This window comes from Kogia breviceps, chromosome 20 (genome assembly GCF_026419965.1).
Source record: "Kogia breviceps isolate mKogBre1 chromosome 20, mKogBre1 haplotype 1, whole genome shotgun sequence".
Taxonomy (NCBI): domain Eukaryota; kingdom Metazoa; phylum Chordata; class Mammalia; order Artiodactyla; family Physeteridae; genus Kogia; species Kogia breviceps.
This window is the reverse complement of record NC_081329.1, coordinates 15,823,922-15,847,669: the sequence shown is the minus strand read 5'-3', so window position 1 is coordinate 15,847,669 and position 23,748 is coordinate 15,823,922. Positions and strand designations below refer to the sequence as shown.

The 23,748-nt window shown below is 39.6% G+C and overlaps 1 protein-coding gene and 1 pseudogene across 10 annotated transcripts in view; one reads left to right on the top strand and one right to left on the bottom strand.

Annotated features, from left to right (window-relative positions):
• MTUS1 (microtubule associated scaffold protein 1) overlaps positions 1–23,748 on the bottom strand; it is a 155,356-nt gene that overhangs the window by 39,288 nt on the left and 92,320 nt on the right. The window contains exon 1 of one of the 10 annotated variants that reach the window (XM_059049418.2): positions 13,701–14,166. The exons of the other annotated variants lie outside the window; for them this stretch is intronic. Coding sequence (XP_058905401.1) covers positions 13,701–13,821 — 121 coding nt within the window. The 5' untranslated portion in view covers positions 13,822–14,166. Of the gene's footprint in view, positions 1–13,700; positions 14,167–23,748 lie in introns of those variants that run through there. 10 annotated transcript variants of the gene reach the window in all.
• On the top strand, positions 6,439–6,542 carry LOC131747641 (U6atac minor spliceosomal RNA; annotated as a pseudogene).

The following is a 23,748-nucleotide window of genomic DNA, read 5'->3' as shown; positions in this document are numbered from 1 at the left end:
GCCAAAGTCAGGCAGCAGCTAAGTATTTATGGTTGGTTCCTTTATAAACTAGAATTTTTTCACTGGATTATCAAGACTTTTTGAATTTACAAGTCTATGGAAATTATTTGCTTAGTAATATTGTTTGGCTAAACTCCTTGATTATATGTATATAATACACCTTCCTTTATTTGTTTTTCTTATTGAATGGTTAATTCCACCTCTAACGTTATTTTAAAGATAAGTCTATCTTTTCTTGGTTTAAAGAGATTAACTCTAGTGTTTCTCCATGGACATAAAGTCGATTTTAAAATAATATATTTACATAATGTTAAAAATCTGTCAATACTTTTTGAAAAAGTGTATAAAAAATTGTAAAAAGTAAGCGTTGAATTAGTCCTCTGAAACCATTATGATGGTTTTTATTTTACTTCAATATATTTAGTTAAAGGCTCTTCTTATGCAATTGTGGTTTCAAATTCCCGAGACAAACTTTTTTTTTTTTTTTTTTACCATCTGAAATGTAATTTGACATGTTTTTATTGCGGTATAACTGACATATAACATATTAGTTTCAGGTATGCAACATGATTCACTATTTGTATATACTGCGAAATGAGCACAATTAGTTAACATCTGTCACCATACATAGTTACAAGATTTTACTCTTGTGATGAGAAGAAGAGATACTCTCTTAGCTACTTTGAAATATGCAATACAGAATTATCAGCTTTAGTCATCATGCTGTACATGACATCCCCATGACTTATTTATTTTATACCTAGAAGTTTGTACCTTCTGACCCCCTTCCCCCATTTCATGCCTTGTCCCCCAGGCCCAACCAACACTTCGTTTTTTCAAATCTGTCAGTGCAGCAGTGTAAGCTACTCCCCTGTTTGCTGCTGAGAATTCAGATGGCTTATATCCACAAGTGAGTTAGTATCTATACATTTCCTTTATTACATTTTGGTTGCTTTAGCTTTGGGTAACAAAATGGCATTTGTGCTTATAAAAGTCCTATTCTCCACATTTTGTAACTGTTAACTGTGTCAAGGCATATCTATTTTTTTGCAAGTTTAGAAAATTCTCTAGGGCCTAATACTATATTAGGAACGCTGCTAAGATCACTTGAGAATGAACTTAAGCAGTTTTTTGCTCAGGTACACCCTGGAAAACATCAACTGTCCAAGTTTGATTGCATTCCAATCATGCACGTCTCCTGGTTCTTAGCTGCTTTCTCATCTGTGCTTTGACTGGTCACTGTTTCACCATCATTTGCAGTTAAGTGTTAGAGTGTGAATTCCATCTAACTAGAGAAGTAGGGAAGAAAAAGCTATTGCTTCAGGAAAACTCAAGCTGTCAAGAAGACTCAAGACGGTACCACCTTCTTTTTCTCTCAGGCTTTCTTAATGGTTGGAGAACTGGAATTTCAAGAGTGGGGAATCTCACACATCAACATCAGTTCTTAAGTGTCCAGCCATGGAAACCCCAAACACCACACCTAAAACTCAAACACCGCTCTGCCTCAGGAAGTAACAGAAATCAGCAGAAATCATCACGTACATCACGATGCAGTTTTCAATGCTACCCACAGAGAATCTCATTCAAACATTTAAAACAATTCTGATGAGGTCTGTCTGCATAGTGTCATATACCCAAATTGATGTCTAAGAACATAAAATTTGGTGATAAGCCTTCTCTAACACACCCTCACACAAGGTGCTCGACTCACAGCTAGTAAGCAAGAATTTATTCTATCATGAATCCTACACAGGAGTAAAATAACACCTATAGAAGGGGTTTCATTGCAAACTTGTTTGCAAAGAAAAGATTAAAAAAAAACAACCCAAATGTTCATAAGTAGAGGTCTGGTTAAATAAATGTATGATACATTTATATAGTGAAATGTCACAGCTGTAACAGAACTAGGAAGTTCTCTGTGGTAAATAAAAAACAGTGAAGAACAATGTAGATGATATGCCCCCATTGTGTCAAGATGATGGGAATATAAACACATTTTTTTGCTTATAAATTCCTAACAAAACTATAAGACATATGAAAGTACTAACAATGTTTACCTTTTCAGAGAAGGAAATAAGAACCAGATAGATATAAGGTGTTCTAATGCATTTTAAAATATTTTTTAACCACAGGGTAAATACATTACCTATTCAAAATTAAAACGTAACATTTTTTAAAGATGGTTACAGTGAATGCTGAGCTTCAATCTTTAACACGTAACCATCAAGCAAACATAAGTCAATCCATGTTTCTTCCATGGGGAATCTGGACAGAAGTCTAAATAACACAGCTTCTGTTGAATGTGAATTCTTAACATAGATTTAGATGTCTTCAAATTTCAACCTAAGAGCAAATAAGCAAACAGACTGCACTCTATCTAGAGCTGGAAAAGCACACTGTGACCTCAATCTTCCATTCCACATACTGGGCTCCCTGAGGACAAAATTGTACCACACGGTGGCTGATGACCTAGTTTGAGCATCTTTCTCTTCCTCCTCACTCCTGGCCCAACGGAGGAACAGAGATGATGCAAAAATCTCCAGTGATGTTCAAAGCCCTAATGCTCATAAATAGAGCACCTCATAATGCCAAAAAAACGGGTTTCCCTTAAATTCTACAAAATTCATTATTTATAGGAAATTAGCTTAATATGAACCAAACTTTGCCCTTATGGTCCATTTATTAACATGGTACTGTTTTGATAATGCAGCTGTATTTAAAACTATAAAATATTTCATTTGTTATACCTATTAACAGGCTGTCAATATAGATCAATGGAACAGGATAGAAAGCCCAGAGATAAACCCACACACATATGGTCACCTTATCTTTGATAAAGGAGGGAAGGAAACACAGTGGAGAAAAGACAGCCTCTTCAATAAGTGGTGCTGGGAAAACTGGACAGCTACCTGTAGAAGTATGAAATTAGAACACTCCCTAACACCATACACAAAAATAAACTCAAAATGGGTTAAAGACCTAAATGTAAGGCCAGACACTATCAAACTCTTAGAGGAAAACATAGGCAGAACACTCTATGACATCAATCACAGCAAGATCCTTTTTGACCCATCTCCTAGAGAAATGGAAATAAAAACAAAAATAAACAAATGGGATCTAATGAAACTTAAAAGCTTTTGCACAGCAAAGGAAACCATAAACAAGACCAAAAGACAACCCTCAGAATGGGAGAAAATATTTGCAAATGAAGCAACTGACAAAGGATTAATATCCAAAATTTATAAGCAACTCAGGCAGCTCAATAACAAAAAAACAAACAACCCAATCCAAAAATGGGCAGAAGAACTAAATAGACATTTCTCCAAAGAAGATATACAGATTGCCAACAAACACATGAAAGAATGCTCAACATCATTAATAATTAGAGAAATGCAAATCAAAACTACAATGAGATATCATCTCACACCGGCCAGATTGGCCATCATCAAAAACTCTAGAAACAATAAATGCTGGAGAGGGTGTGGAGAAAAGGGAACCCTCTTGCACTGCTGGTGGGAATGTAAATTGATACAGCCGCTATGGAGAACAGTATGGAGGTTCCTTAAAAAACTACAAATAGAACTACCATACGACCCAGCAATCCCAATACTGGGCATATACCCTGATAAAACCATAATTCAAAAAGAGTCATGTACCAAAATGTTTATTGCAGCTCTATTTACAATAGCCAGGACATGGAAGCAACCTAAGTGTCCATCAACAGATGAATGGATAAGGAAAATGTGGCACATATATACAATGGAATATTACTCAGCCATAAAAAGAAATGAAACTGAGTTATTTGTAATGAGGTGGAGAGACCTGGAATCTGTCATACAGAGTGAAGTAAGTCAGAAGGATAAAAACAAATACCGTATGCTAACACATATACATGGAATCTAAAAAAAAAAAAAAATGTCATGAAGAGATTAGTGGTAGGATGGGAATAAAACACAGACCTACTAGAGCATGGACTTGAGGATATGGGGAGGGGGAAGGGTAAGCTGTGACGATGTGAGAGAGTGGCATGGACATATATACACTACCAAATGTAAAATAGAGAGCTAGTGGGAAGCTGCCGCATAGCACAGGGAGATCAGCTCTGTGCTTTGTGACCACCTAGAGGGGTGGGATAGGGAGGGTGGGAGGGAGGGAGATGCAAGAGGGACGAGATATGGGAACATATGTATATGTATAACTGATTCACTTTGTTGTAAAGGAGAAACTAATGCACTATTGTAAAACAGTTATACTCAAATAAAGATGTTAAAAAAAAAAAAAAAAACAGGCTGTCTAATTTCAAACAATCAACTTACTCAGAAACCTTAAAATTAAATGTTAACTTCTACATAGATTCGGATGCGTGTTGACAGGAGAATTACCACTGCCATGTCTGGTCTGAGGTTCATTCCAATAAAACTGAAACCTCCATCAGGAAAATAAAAGTCCTGCATCCAAGACATTTGCTCACTTGAAAAACAGCTGGATAACACTGTCTACTGTCTTTGTTCTTTCTACTCAGAAACCTCAATTTAATAAAATTTAAAACTCGCCTAATGAAGTTATTTATCATCCTCTTAAAGAAAATAGTTGGGGAGAGAAGAATAAGCCCATGTTTCAGGCTCAAGTCACTCAGGCATACAGATCCCCACCTCAAGGTTAAACACAATTTTTGTGGGAGAGACTTAACAATTCAGACAGGGACTAACCTATTAGCTGCTGAGGACACATCCATCCTGAGGCAAAACAAGCCACTTTAATATTCGGAAATCCGCTGGCTTTCCGAATATTAAAATCAAGTAAGAGACAAGACTTACTTGGAGAGCTTGCCTTAACTTGAATGAAACACAAAACTATACATAGCATTCAGTAACTAATGTTTGCCTAGTGTTTTATGTGCCTATTGACTTAGTATCCATTCACTTGCCAAATATTTATCAAAATCTACCATGGGGCTTTGCTGTGGGGCTGGTGGACCAGGCTTGTGTCTTGGGGGTGGTGGAGGCACGTAGAAGAAGGTGGTGTTCTACAAGGATTCCTGAAGACACCCTGTTTCTATGGTATTAATCTCTTCCTGTTCGACTCTCACATATTCACCTATCTGTGAAGGTGACAGTCATTGGCTGTTATATGCTTTCTACTACGTACTGCATTGAAAACTAATGCTTGTGGGTTAATAAAATGTAAGTAATGAGCTAACGGGCTCTACCAGCAGCCTGGACAGACAACTGACTCCCGTCTTTCTGCCTTAATCTGAACCTACACATCTGAAACCCTTCCTAGGGACACCTATCTTTACACAAGTTCTTTCCATCAGTGTTTCCTCAGGATCTGATGGGTATTTATGGGTGTTTACCCTGGGATATTCGATGACAAGAAAGCCTTAAACGTGAACTACCAGGAAATATGTGTTCTGATAAGAGGGAGTATCCAGTTATGAAACGACCCACCCACATGACCACTGTACACTCAGTCAACGTCTGTTGGATGTGCTTCTCACATACGGCTTCTTGTTCTCAAGGAACTTTTTTTACGCAGCAGAGACAGAAACAGGCCATCACCAAAGGCCATATGATCTGATAATTAGGTAACAGAATTATGCACACAGTGTGGTGAGGGTACAGGTGGAGAAACACCTAGATCTGGGGCCGTCAAGAGAGGGTTCTAGAGACAGAGTTTGGACGGACATTTGCATGTTTGGCAGACAGATAAACAGAAAAGGCCAGAAAACACCAAGGCATAGAGGTATGGGAGGCCCTGGAGGTCCTGGTGTTCAGTGCTGCCAGCAAAGCTCTCCTGAAATTAAAGTAACATGACGTGGCTGAAAGCATAAACAGGGGCAAGACGTGTGTGCTGCACGAGGTTTTCTCTTGCGTAGGAGACACAGAATGGTGCCAAGCAGGGGTCTGGAGACACAGTGAGAGAAGATCTGAGCTAGTGAGGAGAGTGGACCTGGGAGGGAACTGGTGGTCAGGGCAGTGAGAACAGGCAGGAGAGGTGATGAATGTGTTTATGAGGCAGAAGAGGAAGACCTTCTGGACCCGTTGGATCGAGAGGAATCCAGGATAAGTCACAGTTTCCAGCTTAGAGACAGCACAAAAAGGAGCAGATGAGCACGTGAAAATGAGAGAGAGAGGGCAGAGGAAGGGAGCGGGGGGCGGGAGACCCGGCCGGGAAGTGTTCTGACATCCTCTAACCCTCTGCTCCGATCCTCCAGAGAGACTCTATTCTAGCCTCACCTGCTCCATCACGCTTTCCGCATTGGATCGTCTGCAGGGGCATTTTCCTGGGGAGCAAAGCAGCTCTTTATTTCCCATCGTCCTGAACGCAGCCCCTAACACAAGCCTCTGAACGCACTTTCCCGGCTTGATCAAGTGAACTGCACACCCATGGAAATCTAGACAATCTGACCAAGATCTTTTTGTGAATTATTATTCGGTGTTGTCTGAAAGGAGGAAGCAACCCCCTTGACAAGGATGGAAGAGGCCCGCGGGCCTGACAGGCACTGAGAGCTACTTCATGGCATCCAACCACCATTTTAAACAAACCAACCAACAAGTTCGTGTTACCAATTATTAGCTTAAATTTATATAAACCTTTTCGGGGTTCCTTTCATTATGTGTGTGCTCTGGAAAAGTTAATAGTCATAATTAGGAGCCACAAGGAATATTTTCCTTTTTTTGGGTAGGTATGGCATTTGCTGACTACGGAACATTTCAAGCTCAGCAAAGAACAGTGTTTTTAGACTGTTAACATCACCCAAGCGAATTCTTTGGCAGGTGGCTGGGGAGGGGTACTGTAGGACACCTATTAAAATTTTACAGTATTGTATATTTGGAAGTGCTGCAATGATTTGTAATATACATAAAGTGGTTTTACTTTCTTAATTTCAAAAGCAGATCACAGAATAGAAGGCATATTCATATTAAATACACCTATTTCAGGATAACAATTGCTTAGACAATTTTTCCTGCAAAACAATCCAAAATTGACCATACACGTTTTCCATGTGGCTGGCAGGGAATAAAGCAGATCTCCTATGTTCTTAAAATGGACTACTAACTGTAAAGAAAAGTTAATAGAAATTCACTACATTCAGAAATACTTTTTTTGCCGTACGCGGGCCTCTCACTGTTGTGGCCTCTCCCGTTGCGGAGCACAGGCTCCGGACGCGCAGGCTCAGCGGCCACGGCTCACGGGCCCAGCTGCTCCGCGGCATGTGGGATCTTCCCGGACCGGGGCACGAACAAGTGTCCCCTGCATTGGCAGGTGGACTCTCAACCACTGCGCCACCAGGGAAGCCCAGAAATACTTTTAAGAAGGTATCACATCTGCCAATTTGTTGACTTTCTAAATAATCTAAAAGTTCACCTTAATGTGCTAAAAGTTTGTGGATTTGTGGGACTTCCCTGGTGGCGCAATGGTTAAGAATCCGCCTGCCAATGCAGGGGACATGGGTTCAAGCCCTGGTCCAGGAAGATGCCACGTACTGCGGTCCACAACTAAGCCCGTACGCCACAACTACTGAGCCTGCGCTCTAGAGCCCAAGAGCCACAACTACTGAGTCCGTGTGCCACAACTACTGAAGCCCTCGCGCCTCGAGCCCATGCTCTGCAACAAGAGAAGCCACCATAATGAGAAGCCTGCGTACTGCAAAGAAGAGTAGCCCCCACTCACCACAACTAGAGAAAGCCCACGTGCAGCAATGAAGACCCAACGCAGCCAAAGATAAATAAATAAATTTTTTAAAAAAGATTAGAACAAAAAAAAATAGTTTATGGATTTGTTTCAGGACTAAAAAAGCATACTATAAAAATTTGCAAGTAATGCAATTTCATGCCTGTATCATTAAAAATTCTGCAGATGTCAAATGAAAATGTTTTTATTTTAATCATCTAACAAGCAAAACTTTCATTATTTTAGTAGAGAAAAAAATCTGAATTTTTATTTCAAGTTAAAATACGAAAAAGTAGCTTTTGTTATACTTGTTCACACTGTATATGAACAAATTAGATAGGTCTTTTCTCAGAGCATAAGGAAAGGGATAAAATATATACCCACCGGGGTTTCCCTGGTGGCGCAGTGGTTAAGAATCCGCCTGCCAATGCAGGGGACACGGGTTTGAGCCCTGGTCCGGGAAGATCCCACGTGCTTCGGAGCAACTAAGCCCGTGAGCCACAACTGCTGAGCCTGCGCTCTAGAGCCCACGAGCCACAACTACTGAAGCCCGCGTGCCTAAAGCCCATGCTCCGCAACAAGAGAAGCCACCGCAATGAGAAGCCCACGCAGCGCAACGAAGAGTAGCCCCCGCTCGCCGCAACTAGACAAAGCCCGCGCGCAGTAACGAAGACCCAATACAGCCAAAAATTAAAAAAAAAAAATATATATATATATATATATATATATATATATATATATATATATCCACCAAGTTCACTGATGTGACTGAGGTGCTGTTTCACAAGACAGCAGTCTTGGAACTGGCTTTTTCCCCTTTGTTATTAAGCAAGTTACCTAAAATATTAAATGCTGGCCTTCAAGTGGACTTTCATATTTTTGTTTTTGTCTTAACAATCAGTTTGAATTAACCAATTTAATAGGTATCTAAAAAGATGCCTGGCATCAGAAAGCCAAGCAGTGTTTTGGATTTCAGTGATGATGACATACACCAAGATGTCCCTTTTAATTACCACGTGGAAGAACACGGCACCAAGAATAACATTCTGTCACCATTAGGAACCAACTGCAAAACAAAAACAAAAAGGCTACAAGGCCCTTCTTGCAGTATCTACTTCAAGCACATGTACCATTTTAGAATTTTAAAAACGGTTTCTTCTGGACTTTTCCATCATGAGCTAGCCAGCTCAGGGGATGTCACCACTGTGCCAGCGAGGCCAGGCCCTGTGGGTCAGTGCTCCACAGCCCCAGGTGGTGTCCCTAGCCATCGCAGCCATGCGCGATCACATGCTTTGTCAAGCAGGGCCCCCAGCAAAGCAGCACGGCTGGAACAAGGCATGTGAAGACAGAAGACCTGGGGGAGGGAGGAGTCCCCAAAATGCGCCAAAGCGGGTCCAAAATGTCCTTATTGCAAATTTAAGACAATAGACTATCCTTAAATAGACAGTAGAAACAAAAATTAGAATAGCCAATTAAAACATTCAACATTAGGAATTTCCATAACACAAACAATAAATAAAAAGAATGTCATTCTCAAAACATTAACCACTTAAGGAAAAGCAATTTGAGTGCGAGATGCTTAAAACTCAGGCCACCAGGGAACAACAGGAAAAAGCCTAGTCTCTCACCCCAGAGAAGGCTCTATTAGTCTTAATCTTCCCCAGAGCTATATAATTGATGCCTTTTATAAAGGACCCTCACGTACTAAAATAATCCAAAGTATTATTGTATCACCTGAGCCAAATACAGAAAAGTGACGTTCAATTTTATATACATTTAAAAGCACACCTGTTGTCTTTTTACCTAAGGTAACAGTCATATGCATATACTATTAATAAAATAGTATTTTTAGCTCTAAAACATGCTTTAGAGCTAATAAAAAGTATCATAATCTACATCATTTCATGTACAGGGTGATTCTCTACTATCCAAAACTCAGTTAACTCGAATATTTCAGTGGTTCTCATTAAATAAGCATTTACTATATATGTTTTTCTTGCCTTATTCCTCCATTTTCTCCTCATGAAAAACACTGCTATACTTCCCATCCTGAATCCAGCTTCAGGCTATAATGTATGGTTTATTTTCCACGTTTGTGTGCAAATAGACACTACATTAAAACACAATTTAGCACAGTAAGACTAGCTATTTGAAACTTGTGAGATTAAGATACACTAACTTTCTCTTTCAACATCTAACTTTTAAAGAGGTATCAAAAATATTATCCATTATAAGTGAAAATTCATTTCACACATAACTGTTCTCTCAAACAGACTGCTATAACTATGAAAGGGCACATTTTAATGTCATAGCAAAGCTGAAGCCGTGAGACTGCCATAGCTACATGAGCTCAGTATCAACATTTTTAGCATAACGCCATTCACGACACCAGTTCTTAGTAAACGTTTATCAGTGTGGCAAGAGGCCAGAGAAACTTTCAAGACGGCTTTCAAGGAAGCTAAAAAGAAGAATGTGGATTCACAGTGAGATAACGTGTGTTTCTCTGGAACACTTTTTGCTTCATGGCTACTTCCTCCTAGCCCAGGGTCCCAGCTTAAAGGGCGCTTCCGGGGGACCTGGATAAAGTCAGCCTCACCTACTGGGCGCTGCCTGTGCACCGAGTCCACACCCCACCACGACTGCTTCATGGTCTCCGCCTGTCTCCCTGGTAAACGCAGGCTGCGTAGGGGAGTTCCCTGGTGGTCTTGGGTTAGGATTAGGCCCTATCACTGTTGTGGCCCAGGTTCGATCCCTGGTTGGGGAACTAAGACCCCACCAGCCATGTGGTACGGCCAAAATTTAAAAAGTGTGACCTGTGTGAAGGCAGGAGGCCACGTGTGACTCGGTCCTGGCTACGTTTTCAGCATCTAGCACTGCACCTGCCACATGGTACATGTCTAACACACATTTGTTTATAAAACGAACGACTTAATCCTGAAATGTGAAAGACAGTTTGGAAGCAAGGGAAAGACTGGTCGGTGGCAAAGACCAAAGATATAAAATCCTTCAAAAAGTCCCGAAGCATTAGATTGGGTGAAATGCAACTGTTAATATTTGACCATTTTCTATCTCTAAGAAGAGCATTTTCAAATTCTTCAATCTAAAAATAAAGCCTGAACTACAGTAGGCAGAGGGTAAAAACAATAGTGATTTCAAAGGATAGAGTCTTCGATTCTTGCAACCAATTAACTGTGGATAAATGAGGAAGAACAATAATTCAAAGGGTACTGAGGTGTGAGGACAGAACAGGGGCAAACGGTGGTGTCGTGAAGAGAAAGAAATCAGGAGTATTCACTGAGTTTGGGAAATAAGGAGAGAATTAGTTTAGATAAGAAGAATCTTCAGTAACACATCCAGGGTTTTTTAATCTGTAGCCAGAAAATTCACAGAATTTGAGGGTGACGAGACCTCAGAAATCATCTCATCTGATTCCTTCATTCTGTAGCCTTGTTTGGTGATGTGATCAAGGTCAATGACTTGGTTACTAGCATAACCAAGGCTACAGCCCTGGGCTCTTGGTATCCAGGCCAACTCCGCTGCCACTTCAGCCACCAACACCACTTCTTTTATTAAGAATACAAACACATGCTGCTGCTCACAGCCCGTGCGGATAAGAAGAAATGCGATGACTTCAGTATCTATTTTACTGGAAGATTTCTCAGACCGTCAAGTTATGTAATATGGATAAACTCACAGAAGATTCTCACTGCGGTAAGTAGAATTATATTCTTCACATAATTTTAAAATGCTTCCCACACACAGAACTCTTTTTTCCATCACTGCTCTTCACTAGATCTAAGAGAATTACAGCAAAATTCACAGCTGGAAAAATCTAAAAAAAACCAAAAATTCTTAACAGAGGTGCCAGGTTTTAATCCCATGCCTGCCACTGGCTGTGTGCCCTTGGGCAAGTTAATTCACCTCTCTGGGCCTCCAACTTCCTGGTGTAAAATCAGGTAAACTAGAGCACCACTAAGTACACTCTAGCTCTAAAAACTACAACTGCAATCAAATGAATGTTTCAAAATATTTTTATGTAAATTTAAAAAATAAAGTGTACCCCAAATATCACTATTAGTCACTCAAACTCCGGTCATAAAAGCCTTGTGACTTTTGCTTAAGTTGCCGTGGAAAGCTATCTGCTCCACAAAAATGGCACAAATAACCTAAAATGTTCACTAATGGAAGACTGGTTAAATAAACCATGGCTCATCCAACAACGGGATGTTACAAGATGACTAAAAAGAATGTGGTAGATAAGTGTGTTAACCTGAAAATCGAAGATATATTAATGTTTAAAAGTAAGCTCTAGAAGAGTATATACGGTAGGCTTCCGCTTCTGTAAAACAAAAAGGGATACAGAAAAAACCTGCATAGGCTTATATATGACTAGAAAATTCCGGAAGGATAAACAAGTACCCATGAGAGTGGAAGGGTGCTTCCTCTGTGGAAGGGTGTAGGGCCTGGGTAAGAAAGAGGCTCACCTGGAATTGTACAACCTTCTGTACTGTTTGATTCTCTTTTTAACTTGGAGTGTGGATTGATTTTTTTTCTGAAATTAAAATTAAAAGCCATGACAAAATGCTGGATAACTTTGTATGACTATTTTAAAGTGCCATGGGTCAAGAACCACCAGAGGCCCCTCCATTATTCCATTTAAACAAAACTTATGTGCCTTGCAAGATTTTTAAAATTCTTCTTAATGGAAAACAAATATATGAATATAAAATCTAACTGAATGTGTTACTGGTTTTGATTAAAACATAGAAATACAATTTTAAACGTCAAAACAAGTTAAAAGCTATTTGGAGCTATTTTAGATTACACAAATTGTTGCAAATATAGGGCACCCTTTTATTTTTATTTTTCACCTTTTTATTCTTTAAGGTTGAAAAAGTGACAGTGGCATTTAGGCTGGGAGAGACAGAGCCACTGTTTCCCTCCCGACTTAACACCATTTACGTTCAGCTGTCAGCTCAGATGGAGAGGGAAAGGCCGGCAGATTCCAGTGACAGGTCAAGGGGAGTTATGAAACGTGAGGAAGAGCCATCCCACAGAGCAGGGAGATGCCCCTGGGAAAACTAAAAGCCGTCAGCTGAAAAAAATTGCCGGGGACAGAGACGCAAAACAAGACCCAGAAAGGCTGGCATTCACAGGAAACAATAAATCATCTATTTACATAGTCATGATCCTATAGCGCAGATATACCACTAACCAGCCCCAATTCAATATAACAGCACTCCAGTGTTTATAGCATAAAATCAACTTAATTGACCACAGTGGCAATTGTATCGAAACAAGAGGTAGCCACAGTAGGCAAATGAATCCTCTAAAAGCGGGCACACAGGTTTACACGTGCCTAAAACACACCCTACATTTATTTCCATCTCAGGCACAGAAAATAAAAAGCAGATACAAGATTAAAGATCAGAGGCAGTCTTTTGTAACTGCAAACGTTTCGACCACGAAGCCTGGAAAACTTAATTTGTGGTTCATTTCCGACCTCCCCACGGCCATTACAATGTTTTATTTCAGAAATGTTCAGAACGTGGAAATCTTTTAGCATACCAAACCAGCCTAGTCCAGTCTCAGTGAGGAAAACCTACAGAAACCCTCTCATTTCACCTCCTTCTTTAAAGGAGAGAGAACCGTTTGTCTTAATTTACCTGTGTCCTATTTCCAAATTCATGTGAAGTAAAATGTAATTGAACAGGTGTTGATTTTTCCAGATTCGGCTGGTGTCAGAGCAAAGAGCTGAGGGCACCCAGGCAACAGTTCTGCTTTCAACAAACAAACCGAGCACACATCAGCTGGCAGACAGTAAACGTACTACACACATGTGTTGAAACATAAGAGAAAACTGCTTTTTTTTTTTTTTTTTTTTTTACAAATTATGCCTCGTTCTCTCATTAGAGCTTTCTTTGGCCAGTCATCTATCCCCTTAGAAAATTTCTGATCAACACCTGCAAGTTAATCAAGATGCCCCCCGTGTAACGGTAAAGAGAGATCTGCGCCAGACAAACCTGTGTGGAAAATGACAGTGCTTTTCCTAAACCCTGAAGGGAGTCGCAGATTTCGAAGCAATCCTTTGGCAGTGAGTCGAATGTGAATGGTGGACAAGGAGAACTTGGGAGACAACAGCATGTCTTCAGAGCAGGTGGACAGATTTCACAGAAGAACCAGCTCCGTGGATTCTCACATACCGGCTTTTTAAACTCAGCACCCTTCTTCGAGGCCAAGAAATACAGCAAGAGGAAACATGCCTACATGCCAGACGTCTCTCCACCGCACATGCACAGAAGAAAAACCCCAGAGCTATCCAAATGCTTCTGGCTTCCGTTTCTACTCCCAGATGTTGCCAAAACAATGCTCTTCCTCTGAATAAAGTCTCCTAGCAGACCCAGCAGTCGGCAGCCTCTGAGTGACATCACACCAAACATGCTTATGGGGTTGTTATGGTTTTCATCAGAGATGGTGAAGGGGAGGAGAAAGTGGGTGGTCTTAGGCGCTTTATATAACAACCAATAATGTCACAGGTTCTGTAATGACTTGGAAGAGCCTTAAGGGGAAATAACTACTTCGAGGAGTGCCTAATATTTATTTAGTAATTATAAAAAATTAAGACTTCATTCAAGTCATCTGTGTTCTGATTTTTCTTTAATTGTAATTATATTCACACTACTAGTGTGAATATGCCCAGTAGCGCCGGGCATTTTTTTTCAGATATTTTTACATGTAAACCTATATATAAACCTGATACCCTGGACAAAAAAAAAAATTTTAACGGCTTCAAGCAATAAATGTTCTCAATTACAATTTTAAATAAAATTCCTACTATAACACCTGGAACTAACATAGTGTTGTAGGTCAATTATACTTCAAAAAACTGTTTTTACTATAATATACTAATGATAGATTGATACATATAAATCTATCATTATATACTAACGATAGATTGATAAAAGGTTAAAATTCAACTCTAACACTCAGATTCTGAGGACTTCACTAATAGCCAGCAATAAAGGGTTAATGCAATTTCTCTACCAGATGTAATATAATAGTTCCAGAGGAATAATAATTAGTGAGTATTCTAAGGACTCCACTTATTGCTTGACTAATTGCATTTATAGAAAATCAGGTGACCTCTCAAGATAGTAATGTTTTGAGACTAGGAACATCAGGAAGGTGTAATTATTGTTTATCAGTAAGAACTGAGATCTGGTCAATGTTTGAGCAGAGTCCTTTGTAAAAGCACATTAAAATGCGGTGGCAAAAAAAACAAAAGAGGTTGAAAAGATAAAGGCACGGACGTAAGAAAACTGCACTTGCAAAATGCTCACTTAAGTAAAGCTAATATTATTAAACCAGGAAGAGTCCAACTCTTTTAATTTTAAAAAGCACAAGAAAACAATGTGTGAAAAATGATCGATGTGTGTTTCCAAGATTTCCAAGACTCAGTAACCGAAATGAATGTAGTTAACTGTTAACCATAAATGACTATTAAATGCTATGAGAATGTGCAGGAAGCAGTTACTCTTCAAGAAATTGTGTAGAGCATTTAGGGTGTGAAGAGGGAAGGAGACAGGCAGGAAGGGAAATTCTGAGTAATTCCTTCTCCCTTTTCACTCGCCCCACAGCCTGCCTCTTCAGAGGCTGTCGAGAGACCAACCCGGTAACCTGCCAGGGCTCAGCCGTGGGAAGATTACAACCTGTTCCTGCACAGACAAGGCGTCTTGTAAACACTGCACCCACGGGCCACGCAAGCACAAATAATCAAGGAACTGAAGTCTAGAAAAGCTACATTTAGGTGGTGCCTTTTCACTCTATCACAATTTGTTATTATTAAACAGCAACCATTTTTCTGGATTGGGCAAATTAATTTGCCGTAAAGCACCTCTCCTCCCTGCCCGCACCAAGAAAAGAAAAAAAGCGTGTAAAAACTAAGATAAACACAACACTGTAAAACAACTATACCCCCATAAAAAGTTTAAAAACACTGAGATAAAAATCAGCATTAAAATTATAAATAGAAGACTAAACACTGATATTATTAAAGATAGGACACCACCCCCTATAGGATGTTTTCTGTTTTGTTAAGTTTTTTTGTTTGTTTAGTTTTGTTAGTTAAGTAACAGTAAACTCTAACGTATCCTGGTTAAAGGGGAAACCCTTTAGCCTAGACCACCCAAAAGAAGAAATTAGCAACATGCCACCAATTCTTCATACTCATTAGAAAGTCTACTTGAACTACCCTACGCTACACCACACAGAGTTAACAGTAATGTTGCTAACGATCTTTGTAAACAGCACAGCAAGTCTCCCTGCTTCTGCCTGTGAGTGACCCTGCGTGGCCGTGGCCTGCAGTGTCCCCCATCCTCTGGGGAACTCTTCCTTCAGAGGCAAAAAACAAAGGAAAAAAAACCAAAAAACAAAAGACAGCACAGCAAGGAACTACAAGAATAAAGAGAAGCAGTGCCAGTCAGAAGGAAAAGTCAAAAGTCAGAGGAGTAGTTGTTTGTACAGCAAAGTGTACACACACACGCGCGCGCACACACACACACACACACACAGGGAAAAAGATGTTTGAGACGAAAGACTAAGAACAGCTCAAGCTGGGTTTCCATTCTTTCCCAAACACAGTCTGCCCCCTGGTGGCAGTTGAGCACAAGTGCACCAAAGCAAAAGGGCCCGTAACAGCTAACTCATACCATATACTACATACCAAGCACACCCCTAAACGCTTTATATGTATGCACTCTTTTAAATGATCGAATAAGCAATTATTATACAGTTCCAATTACTTTTATAATATATATACTTCAGGGGTTTGGGGAAGCACAGATTTTAAAACTGGCTCAAAACGTTTCCTTGGTTACTTATTTGATCAGCTGTTACCACTTGTACGCACACTGGAGTTTCTTTAGTTATACTAAATATAGAAGTACCCACATTTAAGAAAGTGTTCACCTTTGTTATTGTACAAAGTCTTAATTTGAATTAAGAGGACATAAGGATCACCAAGGACAGTAAGGAAAAATTTAAGGAACTTTTGGTACCTAAGATAGAAAAATGTAATTACAGTTATTAAAAGTTAGGAATAAGATGAATTTTTATGAAGTACAGCAAAACCTGTTAGGATGTCAAGTGGGAAAACAAAACCATGATTTAAATTTGTATGTGTATTAGGATGTCAACTTTAAACAAAAAGAATAACAAATACTGGAGCAAATATACCAAAATATCAGCAATACTCTGGGAGTTGGGGTAGGCACGATACTTAATTCCCTTGCTTTATGTTTCTGCATTTTCCCAACTCTTTTTAAACAGAGATCACAGAGTCAGAAAAATAAAGTTTCTAAAAAGCTTAAGTGACAGAATACCTTTCTTAAAAGCTCATGATATGGACTGAGTTTCTATTAATGACACAAAAACAATGAATAAATAATTGTATAAGGTCTTTGGTAAGGCTTAAAAAACTAAAGAAGGTATGTTATGGATGATATAAGTGTTTGGCAGGTCGATGTGCTGTAGTATCACAGTAGGTTCAAACAGGAATCACAGATCCCAGTGCAGTCTGTGCAGAAATGTGTGCATTTCATTAGTGACCAGACTTTAGAAAACAATGGTGTTATGACTCTAGCATATGCTGTGCAGGCTTGCTTAGATGCTAGGAAATACATCCAGCTAGGACAGATTTATTTGTTGTTGTTAATGATCATCAAGAATCTAGAGGTTAATATTTAAACCAGGGATTCAAGCATCTCTATCCAACCAATCTTCCCCAGAACTCCAACATGGAGTATCAGTCTTAACGTTTACCTACTTCCTCTGCCTAACACAACACTAATTGCCACATTTTCTTCCTTTTTTTTTTTTTTTTTTTTTTTTGTGGTACGCGGGCCTCTCACTGTTGTGGCCCCTCCCGTTGCAGAGCACAGGCTCCGGACGCGCAGGCTCAGCGGCCACGGCTCACGGGCCCAGCCGCTCCGCGGCACGTGGGATCCTCTCGGACCGGGGCACGAACCCGTGTCCCCTGCATCGGCAGGTGGATTCTCAACCACTGCGCCACCAGGGAAGCCTCATTTTCTTCATTTTTATGCATCATCATTTTTAAGTTCAAATCTCTATTCCAGTGGTAGAAACTTCAACTCAAGAGTCCAATTTTTCCATAATGTCCTCTTCCTTAGTAGGGAAAAGAATGTCTAAGATATATAGTGACTGTCCAAAAATTCACATAAAACAATTAGAAAATATTTCAACCTCCACCCACCCTTAAGATTATAAGTTTTTCAAGGTCAGTTAAGATTATAAGTTTTTCTAGATCAGTGGCACTGCCTTTTATTTCTTTGGTCTCCCAAAGTAAGAGCAGTTATGTTTTATCCATGTACAATGTTTTTAAAAACTAAGAAAAAAAGCATATTCAATGTATAATTTTTTTAAAAATAAAAGTTAAATTAGGGGCTTCCCTGGTGGCACCGTGGTTAAGAATCCGCCTGCCAATGCAGGGGACACGGGTTCGATCCCTGGCCTGGAAGATCCCACATGTCACAGAACAACTAAGCCCGTGCGCCACAACTACTGAGCCTGTGCTCTAGAGCCCGCAAGCCACAGCTACTGAGCCCGTGTGCCACAACTACTGAAACCCGCGTGCCTAGAGCCCGTGCCCTGCAACGAGAAGCCACCACAATGAGAAGCCCACGCAGCGCAACGAAGAGTAGCCCCCGCTCGCCGCAACTAGAGAAAGCCCGCACACAGCAACGAGGACCCAACACAGCCAAAAATAAAAACAAATTTTAAAAATTATTTTTTTTAAAAAAGTTAAATTACCTGTACGTCATGGTGCTCTGTAACCAGTTTTCTTAAACTTAAAAATTTCACATTTATCTTTCCATGGCATTAAATAATCCTCTATGTTGTTATTTTAATGGCTTCAAAAATGTCATTAAAGTGTCGGTGAACATAAACAACACCTGTTGCTTAAACCATTCATACTGTTTCCAATTTTCCCCCTTCTAAACATTTCTGAAAAGCAGTAAGTAAGTCAATCAACTAGTTTCCTAGAATCAATTCTGATAAATGGAATTCCAGGGTAGAAGGCTTTTGTTATATGTCACCGAAGTGTCTCTGTCCAGAAAAGCCGTAGTAATTTATACCCCTTCAGTGGCATGTATGAGGTACCTGGTCCTCACGCATTCACCAATAGTGGGTATTACTCTTAAAAACAGACAAGAACTGACAGCACATTATTTTAATTGACGTTCGTAAACTTTTTTCATGTTTCTTAGTCCCTCATATTTCTTTTTTTGCATCGAATTTTTTCGTTTCCCACCTTTTAATGAAGCATAGTTGATTTGCAATGTTATGTTAGTTTCAAGTGTACAAAATATGATTTCATATTTGATAAACTCCATTTTAAATTACTATAAAATATTGGCTACACTCTCTGTGCTGTACGTTACATCCTTGTATCTTATTTTATATATAATGGTTTGTACCTCTTAATCCCCTTCTACGATATTGTCCCTCTTCTCTATCCTCTCCCCACTGGTGACCACTAGTCTGTTATCTGTGAGTCTGTTTGTTTTGTTATATTCATTCATCCTATCTTTTAGATTCCACAGTATTTGTCTGTTTTTGATTCGATACAAGCATAACCTCGTTTTATTGCACTTCATAGATATTGTATTTTTACAAATTGGAGGTCTGTGGCAACCTTGCGTTGAACAAGACGATTGGCACCATTTTTCCAACTGCATTTGGTCACTTCATGTGTCTATGTCACATTTTGGTAATTCTCGCAATATTTCAAACGTTTTCATTATTATTATATTTGTTATGGTGACTGGTGATCTTTGAGGTTACTACTGTAATTGGTTTTTGTTTTGTATTTTTAAGTTAAGATATGTACCTTTTTTAGACAGAATGCTATTATTGCACAGTTAAGAGACTACTGTATAGTGTAAACATAACTTTTATATGAACTGGGAAACCAAAAAGTCATGCGACTAGCTTTACTGCGGCGGTCTGGAACTGAACCCACAGTATCTCTGACGTATGCCTGTATTCATCTATACTGTGAAATGACCACCACAACAAGTCTAGTTATAGTTAACATCCATCACCATGCTTAGAACGTTTTTGACAAACGGGAGGTCTAAAACTTTTGTTGTCATAATTCGTAACCCATTCTTTCATTGTGACATTCGTGGAAAGGCCTTTTCTATACAAGTCTATATACTCTTAGTGCTCTTATCATTCTAATTTTTGTTTAAAACTTCAGTCTGGAATATATTTGCATGTAGTATATGAAGTAGGGCTCTAGCTCCTGATAAAAAGATAGTCCTTGTTCCAACAAGGTTTACTAAACAATCCATACTTTTCCCTGATTGGAACACTAAATGAACACATGCTGAAATAGCATTTGCTTTTTAAAAATTTTTTTTTAATTTTCTTTATTTTTGGCTGTGTTGGGTCTTCATTTCTGTGCGAGGGTTTTCTCCAGTTGCGGCGAGCGGGGCCTACTCTTCATCACGGTGCGCGGGCCTCTCACTGTCGCGGCCTCTCTTGTTGCGGAGCACAGGCTACGGACGCGCAGGCTCAGTAGTTGCGGCTCACGGGCCCAGTTGCTCCGCGGCACGTGGGATCTTCCCAGACTAGGGCTCGAACCTGTGTCCACTGCATCGGCAGGCAGACTCTCAACCACTGCGCCACCAGGGAAGCCCAGCATTTCGTTGTTAAGTGTGAGAGGAGAGTTATAATCATAAACCAACACAGAAAGCCAGCCTCATCCTTACTCTCACCGGAGAAAGCACTGGTCACAGCGGCATTACCTCTTCAGAGCAGGTGTGCAACTCTCAACCATTTCCCAACACTTGGAAGAGGGGATACAGAAAGCAACCCTATCCTCCTGTGCTGGATTTAGGGGCGGGTATGGAAGGAGTAGTGCATTTCCTACTTTCCAGGGCAGACACCACGGCACCTGAGACTGATGGTCTTGTGTAAAAGAATCAAGGCGCAGGATAAAAACAGCTCTGGTGCTCTGGTATTCCTAAGAGCTTTCACGTGTGGTACAACCTTGGCAATAATAGTAATGGTACGTGTGGCATCTTCCCTATAAACAGTAAGCCAAGTTTCATTTAGAGCCAATGTTGGCTAGACTCTTACAGCACCGTAATCTTTAAATAAATTACAAAAGCTAGACCCCATGAGGATGGTTCTTGACTTTCACTGGTTTTTCCTGCTTGAGGGATTTAAAATAATTCATCCCCCTGGAAAAGAGCTCTAAAAGTAAAGCCACTAGAACCATAAGAACAATGAAAATGATTATCCTCATCACCTTCCCCAGTAGCAGAAGCAGCTATCATTTGAGTTTTTTATATAACAACTCTGTGACGTCAAAATTACTTCTATACTGGGATTTTTTCCCCAAATATTCTCACGTTTCCAAATGAGAAATTTGAGGCTTCGGAGAGGCTGAGCAACTAGCCCAAGGTCAGGCCACAAGGGGAATGCAGCAATCCCAGGATTTCAACCAACAGTCAATGCCTGAAAACTTCATTCCCTTCTGTTCCTCTTCATTGTCTTACGAGATAATGGAACCGTCTTTGAAATGACTGATTAAAGGTTAAAACTAAACCAATGATACAGAATTTTCAACTAGTAAGCTAGTCAAATTAAAAAAATTAATAATACCCAACGTCGACCAGAGTATGGTGAGGCCAGCACTCTTTGCTGTTGTCAGTCATTGTATAAATGGATATGAAGCTTTTGGAAAGCAATTTGTTTGAAGGAAGTGGCTATAAATATGCATATGTTTTGATTTGTTTACACTAGTTTTAAGAATCTATCACAAAAAAACTTCCCTAAACTTTGAAGGTGATAACTGTAAAGATGTTCATCAGAGAACCATTTGTGAATGTGATGCAGAAGCGCCCCAAATATTACAGAGGAGCAGTTAAATGCTGCCGCATATGCTAAATGTAATAGTCATTAAAGAGTGATTACTTACGTTAAGTGACAACGGGATATAAAGTTATCTGAATTGTATTTAAAATCACAAATTTAAAAAAAACTGAAGGGTGATTTCTAAACCTCTACACGTTAGACTTTTTAGAACTTAGCAGATCACTACAAAGTGATTATTGTACTCTAGTGAAAACATATGAAGTTGGTCAACTTTAATCTCCACCGGTTTGTTGCTTAAAAAAAAAAACAACAACAAACCTATCTGAAAACCATAAAATTTAATGCTCAGAGGAACATGTTTGTATGTGGAGGCAATGTCTTCTGTACCATCTAAAAGATGACCATTGCACGCAGAATATAAAGAAAGCCAAGGTGCTTTGCAGTCATAGGCTATCAGAGCGGGGAGAAACCTTAGTGATCAATCGTTTCAATTACACAGAAAAGTAAGCTAATATTCAGAGGTGACATGATCCACCCAAACTCACTGGCTGCTTGGACACCACTTCTTAGCATCCAAGCTGTTCCTCCAAAGGGCAACACACTGTGACTTTTCCTCAGCCGGCTCATCATATACTAGGTTAGTCTTAAGCAATGATAGCTAACCATCAACTAGAAGTTTATGAATTTTGGAAAATACATGTTCAGACCCCGTAATCTAGATTAAAATCACTATGCTGACCCCCCTTAAAATACATCTTTTTCCACTGTAATTATTAGAGCATTGATTACTCACAGGCTGAATTGAAGATAGGCCTTCTCAAACTCTGTCATATGCCCCATTTCTACTCCACGGTTAGAGGCTTTGCCAAGCAAAACCACAGTGATTCATACTGTTCATTTCTTTTCTCACTCAGTTGCTAATTTGCCATTCTGGTAACCTTCCCTTTCAAGGGTCACTGATATGTTGAGGGTCAGTGATAGGCTTTGGAAACAAGATATCATGTCAGTCCCACAATGTGCCAAAGGAAAATACCTAATGCTAATAGTTTTTCCGTGTGTGGAAAGAAGATATATATCAGAGATTATTTGTACTATGACTGTGAAAACAAATATCCTTTACAATATTTCATATAATCATAGACTTGAGACATGAATTAAGACTGCCTTTCCAAGTTTCATAAAACAGGCATTTAGACTTATTTAACCAGCCCCTTTACTGTGACCAATATCAATGGCAGCTTCCAAAGCACAGAAATGTCACACACAAATACTTACCACCAAAACTGCAAAACTTGTATTTTGAAGACTACAAAAAATTTGTTGCAAGAAATTAAAGGAGACCTAACTAAAAAGGAAGCCATCCTATACTCATGAATCAAAATACTTCATATTGTAAAGATGGCAATACTCCAGAAATTCATCTACAGATTCAATGTAATTTCTATCAAAGTCCTAGCTGACGTTTTTATGGAAATTGACAAGTTGACCCTAAAGTTCATATGGAAATTCAAGGGACTCAGAATAGCCAAAACAATCTTGAAAAAGAAGAACTAGTTAGAGGACTCACACTTCCTGATTTCAGAACTTATTACACCACAGTCATCAAAACAATGTGGCATTGACACATATCCATGAAAAGAGAGTCCAGAAACATAGCCTCACATTTACAGCCAACTGTTTTTAACAAAGGTGACAAGATATTCCAATGTAAGAAAGAATAGTGTTTTCAACAAATGGTACTGGGACAGCAGGAAATCTACATGCAGAAGAATTAAGATGGATCCCCTACTTCACATCAAATGCAAAAGTTAACTCAAAAATGGATCAAAGACCCAAGTGTAAGAGCTAAAAGTATAAAACTCTGAGAAGAAAACATAGGTGTAAGTCTTTATGATCTTGTACCTAAGCAATGGCTTCTTAGATAGAATGCCAAATAGATACACAACATTAGAAAATAATAAACTGGATCTCATGAAAATTAAAAATATGCCTTAGGGGCTTCCATGGTGGCACAGTGGTTGAGAATCTGCCTGCTAATGCAGGGGACACGGGTCCAAGCCCTGGTCCAGGAAGATCCCACATGCCGCGGAGCAACTAAGCCCGTGGGCCACAACCACTGAGCCTGCGCTCTAGAGCCCGCGAGCCACAACTACTGAGCCCATGTGT